This window comes from Zea mays, chromosome 3 (genome assembly GCF_902167145.1).
Source record: "Zea mays cultivar B73 chromosome 3, Zm-B73-REFERENCE-NAM-5.0, whole genome shotgun sequence".
NCBI classification, from domain to species: Eukaryota; Viridiplantae; Streptophyta; class Magnoliopsida; order Poales; family Poaceae; genus Zea; species Zea mays.
In genome coordinates, this window is record NC_050098.1 from 151,424,620 (window position 1) to 151,437,425 (window position 12,806).

General features: G+C 40.2%; 1 protein-coding gene across 1 annotated transcript; it reads right to left on the reverse strand.

Annotated features, from left to right (window-relative positions):
• Positions 1-5,317: 5,317 nt before the first annotated feature.
• LOC103650740 (probable glutathione S-transferase) lies at positions 5,318-6,360 on the reverse strand. Its single transcript, XM_008676304.3, has 2 exons — positions 5,978-6,360; positions 5,318-5,874 (listed from the first exon to the last, which is right to left on the reverse strand). Exons 1-2 carry the CDS (start codon positions 6,284-6,286, stop codon positions 5,503-5,505), a joined length of 681 nt encoding a protein of 226 aa, XP_008674526.1. The 5' UTR covers positions 6,287-6,360; the 3' UTR covers positions 5,318-5,502.
• Between the last annotated feature and the right edge of the window lie 6,446 nt (positions 6,361-12,806).

The window sequence follows — 12,806 nt, forward strand, 5'->3', positions numbered from 1 at the left end:
TTTCAACATAAATACTGTATGAGATGCAGTGAATATATGATTATATAGCCAAACAAACCCAACAGTAGCATAGCTCATAAGAAATAATTACGTTGCATTAATAAATATAATCCATACAGTGAGCTTTTAAAGTAAATATTCATATTCATCAAATAGTATCATGATCATAACATTTCAATATCATCCATTATTTATGTATAAATGTTTTACAATCATGTCAAATTATCGTCATCCGAACCATGTTCTTCAGAATCAGTATGTTTATGTTTTTTTGATGTGGATGTCTCATTCCACTGCGGGGCCATTGTTGAATTTTTGTTTCTAGACCCAGGCAGTCGTCCTCTGTTTCTATCAGCAAGGCTAGCCAATTTTACCCTATTTTCCTCTATAGACAAGCAGGTTCGACTGTTGTGTCCATCAGCAATGCCATATTTTTGGCACTTTCGAGTCTTCTTCTTTTCTCCTTTCGCACCCAGTTTCAGAACTCTTTGTTCACTAGATTTTATCGTCCTTCCCTTTGGCCTTGCATTATTTGGACGCACTAAGCTTATGCCATCTACATCATATTCCAGTCTCTACATGCCATACAAAGAAGTATTTATAGGTACAAATGTTATGATGTCAGATTATAAATATTTACTAACATTAAATATACAGAATATCTACAATTTAATAAATTTAGAATTCATACCTTTCTAACATCCCCATATTGTGTTCCTTCACAATCATCATTTCCAACAAGCGTCATTTGCAGTTCAGATTGATGATGTGCATCAATATTTAAGCCTCCATCCTACTCATTAGTGCATTATAGTCAATATTACAAATAATGTATAAATCATCCCATTTATTTGCATTATACATAAATTACATTGTTTTTTTGCCATAATATTACCTGTTGTCGTGAATGTACTGCCACATGCTCCTCGTTATCACATTGCGATACATGTTCACCTTCAGCGTTTCCAACAGCATCCTCTTCGCCCTGCAACGTTTATTTTTTACAATTAGCAATAATTAAGTTCTGAATAAAATGTTGAACAATTTTATATAAAAGAACACCCACATGGTTGCCCTCTCCAGTACTTGCACCACCAGCATCTTCACATCCTATATCTGGCTCTAAACGCCCAAGCATCTCCAATAGTTCATCCATTGTGTCCAAGGCCTTATCACTCCCTGCCTTTGACATACTAGCTTGGTTTACTACCTTCATTGCCTTTTTAAGCAACATTTTTTGCCTATATGATTTTGTTTCTCCATCTTTTCCACTCATTTTCCTGTCATCTCTTGAAAATACCACATCTTGCCTAGCTGAGTATGTGTAACGCTGTAGAATGTATTCCTTAGGTATGCTTTCTAGCTGAATGTGCATGAATGTTCGGATTAGATGCACACAAAATAGTCCTGCATTTAAACAAGGGTGCAACATTTCACATTCACCTTTAATTATTAGAGTATAAATAATATGATGTTATATCTTAACTCTTGCTTACCTGTGTGTTCCCACTGTTTGCATTCACATTTAAACATTCCTGCCTCTACATCCGCCTTCACTTTGAATTGGTGTTGCCCCCACACGATTCTTTTCGATCTTGATGTATGATGCACCAACCAATCATTTGCGCCTCCATCTGGATCAAGTGTTATCCTATATGCAGTAGCGTATTTTATTGACTCCTCGAACCTATTCATCACAGCCCTTGTGTATGCCCTTGCAACCCTAATTTCGAACATATATAGTGTTGTGGTTTCTTTTTGACCCTGCATATAAAATAATTAGTTACGTCTTGCGAGCCTACTAAATAGTATAATGCATAAATAATATTACATACCATACATCCTAGTGTTTCCTTTCCTTCTTGCATCTTCCTGCTATGCAGTAGTTTCAACATTTGCTTTGCAAACTCATGAAGTGGGGTGTTTGAATCAACATGAGCGCTCTTCACGAGTTTGTTCATGCTCTCGCTACGTTGCGTAGACACCATAAGCCCACAATAGTCATGTTTGAAAAAAACAGGAATCCAATCCTTACGCATTTCATATAATTTTCTAAGTGTTCCATCTTTATGCAGGTTGAATTCATCAATCAACATTTTCCATGCAGCCTCAAACTCTATTTCAGTCAATGGATGATGTACTATAGACTGGAATTTTGTCATAAAATCCGCTTCAGCATAACATGCATACAACTCATTTAGAAATGGCATGTACCTATTTTGCACATGCCATAGACACAACCTGTGGACTATGTTTGGGAAGACCCGACGTAATGCCACTAGCATTGCAGGGTCTTGATCTGTAAATATACATTGTCGGACAATATTAGATGGTTATTTTTATGTAAACATCGTATGGTACATAACAAAACAAGACTCACATGCATTGTAAATATGCACAAGATATTGAATTTATATTCCATGTACTGCAAGTTTATAGTTATTATATATACATAAATCATACCTGTCAACATTACTCTTGGTCCTTCAGTCCCCATGCATGTCTTGAATGCATTAAACACCCACTCGAATGTTTCAACAGTTTCATCTCCCAACAATGAGAACCCAAACATTGTGCATTGTAGGTGTTGGTTTGCACCAACAAACATTCTTAGGGGTTTTCCATACAAATTAGTCTTATGAGTTGTATCAAAGGTAACTGCATCCCCAAAATCAACATACTCTCCTTGCTGACTAGCATGAGACCAAAAAATACTCAATATTTTTCCTTCGCTGTCTAACTGGAAATCAGAGAAAAATTGTGGATTATCCCTTTTGCATAATGAAAAAAAGCCAAAAGCTTAGACACATCATTGGCATTCTTTTCTCGTTGCTTTGCCTGTTTCCTGTATAGTTCAAAAAAAATTGTAATTATTACTCATTAACTTGACATGGATTTTAAAATTTATATAATAAATTCATAAAGAAAATTATTCTTACAAATTAGTAATGTCCTTTGCTGTAATTGGTACGAATTCAGGACCACCATGCATCTCAGACACGAAGTCCATGATACAGTGTTGCGGGATTCTGCTTTGCTGCATTGAACTGAGAAACTCCATGTACTCAGGATCATGAGTCTTGTTGCATTGTAGGTGTTTCTTTACAGTATCCTTCTTAATGAAATCATGATTATGTTCTAAGTGGACCAGATCGATTCTTACGGCTACAATATTTTCTTTTGAGTCATCATAGTTTTTTTTAGTTTCAAACCAGCCTTGCATTGTGTTCTCCTCGATGATGTATTACGGATTCTTGGATTACTAGCTAACCTTTCTGTATTTCTACCCTCCATTGAACAATTTAACCACTTACAGTTCTTTCTCTCCCTATACTTTTTAAGTGAAAACCAACCTCATATGCGTAACAACTGTAAAAATTGTATGCCTCATCGACATTTCCAAATGTCATATCGATCCTAGGCACCATGGTTGGATCAATACTTTCAGGCTGTGAATTAACATAATCATAAATACAATTAATTTTATATTAGTTATACTCTTAATGTTATTTAAATTGTATAATAGACATAACCAAAGATAAATAACTTACATGACTTTGGAGGATATTAGGTGTATCTTGTTCATGATCACTAATGGTCCTCATAGGCACCATTTGATTTGCTGCTACCATTGTTTCAATTACTGTTGTATTGCCATCATTGACCCCTGGCGCTTGTAATTCTGCAGGTGGTGTTACTATATTTATCCGTGGACTCGCACCACAGTTTGGAGATACAATTCTTGGTGTGGGCGTTGCTGGTAGACCACTGCATGTGTCTGCAAGCCGGCCATCATATTTGACTAATTATTTTATGAACTGAAGTAATTATACAATTGCTAATGTACCTAGTGCAGCTTTGTGCAATGACGCAGAACTATCATCGCCTGTTTCTTCTTCTCTGCCGTCAGCCATTGTAAACAATGCAATACAATCAGCCGCCAGTTTCCTTTTTATATGCCCTGTGCTAACCAATCTCGTGTACAATGTTTACGCTATTTTGTTCGGTCAATTACAGTCTATAAAGTTTGTTCCTGCATGCCCGGAGATATTGTCGGACACGTGATAACAACCCGAGAGAATTTATCTCGTTTTGTTGAAACAGATTTATCCAGTTACGCAATTGTATATACATATTTATGCCTCGCGTTTCTGCTTACGTGCATGCTGGGCGATATTTTCGGGAGGCTTCAGTTATGATTCGCGATTTTATCGCATATACCTTTTTACGCTAAAATACACACGCGTTTACGTTCTGTTGGCTTATGATTTACGCTGTGGTTCGACCAGACCAGTAGACCGTCGAACAAACCTACGGTCTACCCGGTTCCGTCTAATTGGCTAGGGCTTCCTGATACTAATGGAAGCCCTGGGCTTACATTAGTCCGTCCATATATATATATATATATATATATATATATATATATATATATATATATATATATATATATATATATATATATATATATATATATATATAACAATTCATAATCTAGATTGCTCATAACATTGAATAATTATTTTATTTTCTACATTTATATGATGTTAATTCATTATATTATACAAAAATATTTATTATTGTACGGCTTGTGAGCAGACTCTAAGGGGTGTTCGGTTTGAGGAATCACTCTATCCAAGATGAGGTAGTGCATTATGAGTCTATTCCTTGAATTTGTTGGGATGACTCTATTACTCATGTTAATACTAACTAACTAATTATGAGAAATAAGGTGATGATAGACCAACTCATTCCGTTCCACACATAGACGGACTCACCGCCCAGGCGCCATAGACCACTTTCTGGTCTGCCTCGCCGCCTCATCGGAGCACATAAGTCAAAATATTTAAACCCAGATGATAATATGGGTCTATAGTTATTAGCAGTTGATAATCTCGTCTAGGTTATCTTTAATTTCTGGGTCTGTCTAGGCTATCTTTCTAGGTCCGCCACTGATTTCACAAACCAAATAAAAAGAAAGTTTTTTTCTCAAACCAAATACCCTATAAACTAAGTCGAACATCTTGCTTTAGCTCGTCGAGTGAACATCTTGCTTTCGATCCTATTTAATAATAATAGGAAATCTTGATTCGATATAAGCCACAAATTTAGCCCGTGCCCTAGCACTGATTGATAGAACATTTATTCAATATTGAGTTGAACAAATTTAAATTACACACATATTTTTTTTCGGAACGAAGATGTTCAAAATTGAGATGAGAAAATTTATGTGGATGTTTTTTATATGTGAAGTTATTAAGAATTGACATGGAAAGTTTTGGATTGGGTTTATTAAGAAAATTAGCAGGTAGTCCACAGAGAAGAAATGAAAATACACTTCAGTAAACAGTAGTAATTAACCACAGTACAGTATAATAATTCCATGAAAAGAATCCAATAAAGCACTAACAACTACACTAGATCACGAAGTAAACATCTGAACACGGGCCATTATTATCCCACACACAAAGACATGTTCTAGCAATTTGTAGCACCCACAGTTAATTACTGCTTCAACCATGCTTTAGCGAACATTTTGTACTTGTCCTTGTTTTCAGTATAGAAGGCGACGAGCTGGTCTCTGTCCGGGACGCACTGCCTCAGAGCTTCGTAGGAATTGTACTCCTCGGACCAACGACGCAGAGCAGGGTACTCGTCTTCGTCAAGCACAGCCACTCCGGTCACCTCCTCCACCATGCTGAGCCAAGGACCCAACACACCGGCGGCGATGTCGACGTAGCCGAGGGTGTCGCCGCCAAAGAACCTCTTCCCTTGGAGCTGTACCTCCAGAAGCGCCAGCTTCTGCTTGGCCTCCTCCACCAGAGCCTTCTGCGCCTCGCCCTCGGCCCAGTGTGCCATCCAGAACGGCACGACGAGCTGTCTCACTCATCACACCATCCAGAGTCCAGTAAAACACACGGAGGAGATGAAGTGCCGGGGCCGGCCTTCTAGTTTCTGAAATGAGAATATATATATATACCTTGTCCATGAAGTCTGCCCAGAAACGGGCCACGGCACGGTCATGAGGGTCGGCGGGGAGGAGAGGCGGCCCGTCGAAGGCCTCGTCGACGTACTGGACGATGGCGAGGGACTCGCAGATGGCGCGATCGCCATGGAGGAGCACGGGCACCTTCTTGTGGACAGGGTTTTTGGCGAGCAGCAGCTCGCTCTTGTTGCTCAGGTCTTCCTGGACCAGCTCGTACGGCACGCCCTTGAGCCGCAGAGCGGCCTCGACGCGGTGCGAGAATGGGCTGGTGAAATGGCCGATGATCTTAACAGGCGGAGACATGTTTCTGCTAGCTGCCTGGTTCTGGGCTCTGCCTGCTTGCTGTTGCAGTGTTGCTGCTGCTGCTGCTTGCTGCTTTTCTTGGAGAAGCTTGCTGAACCATTCCCATTTATAGGAGAAAATCAGGACTGCTTGGCTCATGCATATCGATATGGTCAAACGCAGGTGGGCTGCTGAGAAAGAGCACTTTGACACAAACATCTGCTGCTTGGTTGCTTCAGTCCACAGAATAAGCCCAATAAACTAGGATTCATGCAGGCCGGAGAGGTTTTATTTACCAAAGATCTGGAACGATCATCATGAACCATATGACTGGTACGGTATAAGCAGTGACCTCAGCAAATCCATGTGTGGGCATTTCTCTTCCGAACATAGCCGAACAAGTTTCAGTTCTGGCTTGGAAACTTCTTTCAGTTTCACTTTGTACCATCGTCACGGCACGGCGGCCGTATTTGGTTTTGTCTTACCTGCAGAACACACGGTACAACCTCCTTAATTGGCAACTGTTACGATATATATCTTCCTTTGAAGGTGCGACCTACTCTTCTGTCTGTCTCTTGATGTTGGACCACCCCGAAAGGCGAAAGGTACTATGTTTTCTTTGTTAGGGCATGTTAGAAAATTAACTTGCTGCTTGTGTTGGTGGAACATGCTTTTTACCATCGAATTGGGGTGTGCTCTGAATGTTTTAGACGTGTCTTGTGTCCCTTCCAAACGTTCTTGTGATTTCTGCATATTTTGCTGCTCTTGCTAACACTGACAATAGTCAATGTCTACTCAGATGCATTCATCCGTCTTCTGAAACAACTTTTCGAGGGTCTATGAAGGCTTTCTAGCAAAGAGCACAGGTCAGTTTTGAGACACTTCATTGCCGCCTTAATGACTATCTCATCTAGCACTCCTGGTGCCTATGCTATAATCCGAACAAACCTTTAAAGATAGTTTTGCAGAGATTTGCCTGCCTCTAGTGTACATTGGAACAATGCTTGTGTCGTCACTCGTTTCTCTTGAAAGCCTTGAAAGCTTGTGATCAGCTGGCTCTCATGTATTGATCTACCCTAGACAAAGCGATGAATACTCGGTCTGAGATATGCCTCTTGCGACAATGATGGATTACATGGCTAGTACTACCATATTTCCGCGAAGAATGGATTAGTTGATTCGTAGTTCATGAAAAACTGCTTTGGGTCAAACTGCCCATCATAAGAAGGAAGTCGGGGGTGGCTTGTATGCAACATGTTAGGGGACTACTTGTAGATCCCTTGAAAGTGGAGATGCGCTATCATAATTGTAGATCCTTGGACGAAGGTGCTTGTGTTGAGACATCCACTTTGCTCTTGTCTTTGTTATAGATCTTCTTCCCTTCTCGTATGATAAAGCACTTTAGAGTATTCATCTGCCTGTCTCCGAAGCTGAGCAGCCAAAAACAGCTTCTGCTTTTGTATCTCCATCTGCCTTTGTATCGCTTCTAGTCCCTCAATCTTTGCATCAACATCATCCTACTGAACCAAGAGCCTCATATCTTTTCTCTTCTCCTGTCTTAAGTTGCTAGATTTGATCTGGTTGATGTCATCATTGTAATCTTGTTCTTCAAGGATGTTCGCAATATTGGTTGTGCCAACAACATGTCAACACTCCTGTTGCGGAGGCATGATCATGGTCATTGATGAGTTCACCAGAGGTGGATGCCAAATATTGGATACTTGTCGAGATTCTAGAAAGAACAAGAATAGGGCAACGCCATTAGTTTAATAATCATACTTCCCTCTAAAGGTCTCAAATAGAAGAAGGTACAAAATAGAGTTTATGTCTCATAACAAATGTGTATAACATGATTGGTTCTTAAGGCTCCAAAGCTATATAATTACTCTGTTATGACCGATGTACACATTTATATAAAACTACTATTATGACCATGTTATTAAACTATAGCCCTTCACTATCGAGAGGATACAATTATATTATTTTACAATTCTAGCATGTTGTACATGTCTTTTCTTCTCCCTAAGAGCTTTCTTCATCTTTCTTCTCTGAAGGTGTTGAAGCTTTGCCTTCCAATGCTTTGGCTTTACATAATCTTTAGCTTCGTGTAACCTTTGGTCTTGTGTGACTTTCAGCTTTGCCATCGCCTTAAGCTTCTCTAAGTGGTTATATGTTTGTCCTTGATTGAGGTTCTTATCATGTAAGATTTCTAAACATTAATTGTAGTAATGTGGGCCTTCGGTCAAGGACCTTCTCCTCAACAACGAGAGAGATATCTTCGGTCCCGTCAATATGGTTGTATTAAGAAAGTGCATGACCATGCCAATATGATTAAAAAGTTAACCATGAAATGACAATAGAGTTAGTCACAAGCTATAATCCACTATAGGTCGAGTGAAATGTTCATAACCATATTGTGTGGCGTGGCACAAATCTCAAGGATATCGTGTGGCAAAAGGATGAAGACATGCGTATATCAAGGTTCATATGATATTATCTTTTATGTGTACATGAGATTCAATATATAACGCTAGGCATCGCTATTGACTAATGGCTCAAAAATATTTTTTGATCATGGTTGTCTACACATGAACCTAATAGATCACATAATTAAGTGGTTAGAACAGTTGCTTAGATGATTGACTATAGTGTAAGCGGGAGATTGTTGAATATATGCTTAGGAGACAATCATGATTTTCGTAATAATAATAATAAGCCTTTAGAATAAACGTCCATCAACAAGGACCTATATATACGAAGGAGCTAGTGTACTTGAGAAATCATCTTAGCCACAATTGTCGCCTCTCTCCCTAGGGTTGCAGGAGCTTAAGACGCTGCCACCATTTCTCTTGCTGCACGCGCGGTGCTAGCATATCGACGTCACAATGTTTCATCCCTATACGTGTGGATACTATGGAGATGCTACTAATGTTACCACGGTGTTGATCAGCAACCAAATTGAGGAGGATGGGTGAACATGTTGCTGCTGTTACTAATACGTGATGACGTTCGACTACTTACACTGTATTGATGTGTCCTTTTTTGCTATGCTACATGTCTAGTGGTAACGTCCATGATTCTCTACTCATATGTTATCTTTCTTAAAACTAATAGATATACTAGTACGTATTGTACACATTTTCCAATAGTCGCAATCTAAGTTTGTATCCAACAGATTGTGCATACGGTCGTACAAAATATTGTTTCACATTGTATACAATATTGTTCACAAATCGAAGTTTAAAATAGGAGATGCGATAGACTGTTGGAGAAAACCTAAGACCGTTTGAGTGCCCCGATTACAACATGTTTCCCAGAATAACTCGGTATATGGATGTTTGTCCATACCTATCTATCTATATATGGACCTAAAATCACTTTTTTAATAAAGGTTACCAAATTATTTTGATGCCCTTTTAGGGCTTGTTTAGTTAGGAGTGAATTGAAAGAGATTAGAGGGGTTTATCTTTTTTGCTAGTCAAAATTGAATAAATAGGGATTAAATCCCCTCTGAGTCGTAGGTAACGGAACAAGGTCTTTTAAATACCTCAGCTTAAAATCTTGGACTCACCGCTGGGTCTAACCTAACAAGTAAGCTACATTTAGCTTGCCAATTGTAATTGTCGAGTACCTAGGAACGGGGTACCTGGAATAAGCCTATAAACCTGTCACACCCGGGTTTCGGGGCACCAAGACCCGGGCGCGAACATAATCACCAGGTGTGCTGGGACTGTAACACCCCTGGTGTTACTGTTACTAAAACTGGAGCATGACATCATAAACATTGGCATTGCATATGTTGTCACACCTAGAGTGCATCCACTAGGTAAAAAAATTCAAACAAGTTGTATTGTTTTGATGTTTTGCAAATATAACCCTGGAATAGGAAACTTAACCCTAAATAGGGATTAAGAGGGTAAAACAAGACCCAAATTGAGAGAACACTAAAGTTTAAGTAAAATAGTCATAAAATATTACTAAGAATGGGTTTAAGTTGCATTTACACTCCTGAGATACCAAAAACCCTAATTGAAACCCTAGAAAACCCTAAATCCAAACCCTAGGGGCCTATATGCAAAATTAGTCCACTTTTCGACTAAAGTGCAAAAACCATGATAAATGAGTATCCTAAGTCATTTGGTTCACAAACATGTGGATTTGTAAGCCAAATCTTGGATTTTGGACTTAATTGCAAAATGGACCTCATTTGAGTTCTTTACTAAGTCTGAAAATCAGAGAATTGGCTCAACTTTGGGGCTTTGTAACTTTTAAATTCTAAGGTTTTTGCCCTAGGTCACCACATCAAACTTGTAGACCTATCAAAGGAGAACAATTTTGCTTAAGAGTGTAAGCATAGTTGTTGAGAAGAAATTGGAAATAATTAAGCCCAAAGTTGGACTGTTAGACTACTTAAAGTCTGAAATCAGACTAACAGTGGGATGGCATGAACTTCAAGCTCAATTCCAAGCAAGATCCAGTGACTTTTTGTGGGAGCACAATATAGCAAAGTTGTAGCTGGTTTGTAGCTCTACAACTTTGGTGCAGAGAGATGATGCAGTTGTTGTGCGAAATCTGGAAAGGAAGTGCCCTGAAGTTGCTGTGTCAGGTTCATCTGAATGGAACTCACCATTGTACAGTAGCCTGCTATGGATCAGGACGCCAGCGCAGGATGCTCACCGCCGACGACCGATCTCCACCGCGATTCGCGCCACCGCCGTTGCGATTTACGTCACCGGTGACTCGATAAGCCTGCCAGCTAATAGCTCTTCGCCTGAGGATGACTCCGGTGACTCATCGCTGTACCCCCGTGCTTTGCGGCTTGGGCTGATAAGCTCACCGGCGACAGCCGCCTTCCGGTCTTGTGCCACGTAATTGAACACCTCTATTGCATCGCCGTGACTCTCTATAGCCATCTAATCATCGCCGGTGAGGTCGCCACCGCGGTAGACACGAGTTCGCTGCGCCAGTGAGCCCCCTTCTTGCAACCGCCGCGCGTCATCGTTTCAATTCCCGGCCACCGCTCTCCCTCCCTATAAATTGAAGCTGCTGTCAGCTCCGCAGCACCATCACGTACCACACCACCTAGTATCGCCCACAATCTTGCAACCGTGAGCTCCAATTTCAAGTTTCCCCCAAATCTGTTCTGAACCACCGCGAAGAACATCTCACCGAGGTCACCCCAATTCAGGTTAGTTCTGACCCTCTGCTCCCTTGTTTAAGTACTCTCATATGTCTGTGATACCTGCCAATCCACTCAATTGAACTAGGAAACCTTTGGTCACCGGGAACGCGTGCGGTTGTCCTCATCATCCGCGGCCTGCATGGACAGCGCTTGATAGTTTACCAATCCTGAAATTAAGTTAGGGGAATCGTTCGGGGGAGGTCCAATTCGGTGTTTGCCGCTTGGGGCTGCCAGTCTTGGCTCCCTTCGGCCGGTCTGCACGCTCGCCGGAGCTCTGCCGCGCTCACCGTCGTCGAGGACCTCGGCTTGGCAGGAAATAGAACGTGAAGGGTTTATGTGTAAACCGTAAGTGACTCAGAGGAATAGTAACCGAACCCGTTCCCAGTTAGTTAGAACACCGAGGGCCCTTCTGCAAGATTGCCAGCGTGGGCGCGGGCACGCGCCCTTTTCCTGTGTTTGTTGGGCCGGCTGGGCTAGAATCGGCCCAGTACTGTTGAAACTTTTCCTTTTTTCTTTTTCAGTAGAGCTTTGAAAAGCTATAGAAAATTATAGAAAAATCCTAGAAATGTCAAACTAATTTTCCTAGATTCCTTATTTTTCATAGTATTTAATAAAAATAGTTGACTGATTTTTAGAACAAATAGGGAATTTTGGAGTATTTAAAGTAGCTTAAAACATTGCTTCTGGATTTTTAGAAAATAGATAATAAGTCCAAAAATGCCCAAATTTTTTATATGAACTCAAAACATTATTTAGAAGCTTTGGGTAGAATTTGGTTTGGTTTGAACCTTGTTTGATAATTAGAACCCAAAACCCCCACCCCCTGCTCTTTGAACTTCACTGTTGACTCCGGAAACCCTAGGTGCTCGGAGTTCTGTGAAGGAAAATTGTATTCAAGACCTTTAGATAATAAATTCTTATTATCCTTGCACTCTCATGAGCATTACATGGCATTCATTCTTATATACATATATATGGTTAAATCTAGAAAACGAGGAAGAGGTTGAAGTAGAAGAGGAGAAGACTTCACCACCACTACCTGCGGAACCTCAGGCAGGGAATTGTTTTTACTTTGACATCTGCCTCGGTGCATTTGCCACCTCCTTGTGTTTTAAAAACTTTTTTCACTTGCTTGATGCATTAGGTGATAGAGTTGATTACCAAAACAATTCCTGCATTACCTTCCTTGAATTTGATTGCCTTCCTTGATTACCGTTTTACACTTAGCCCTGCCTTAGAAAAACAAATGTTTTGTTTTTACCAAAGATGATATGGCAAAAGAGGGTGGGATGTTTTTGAAAACAAAACTTGATGGTGGATCCATCATGGCCGTGATGGGTTCAACATCGGAAAAGATGT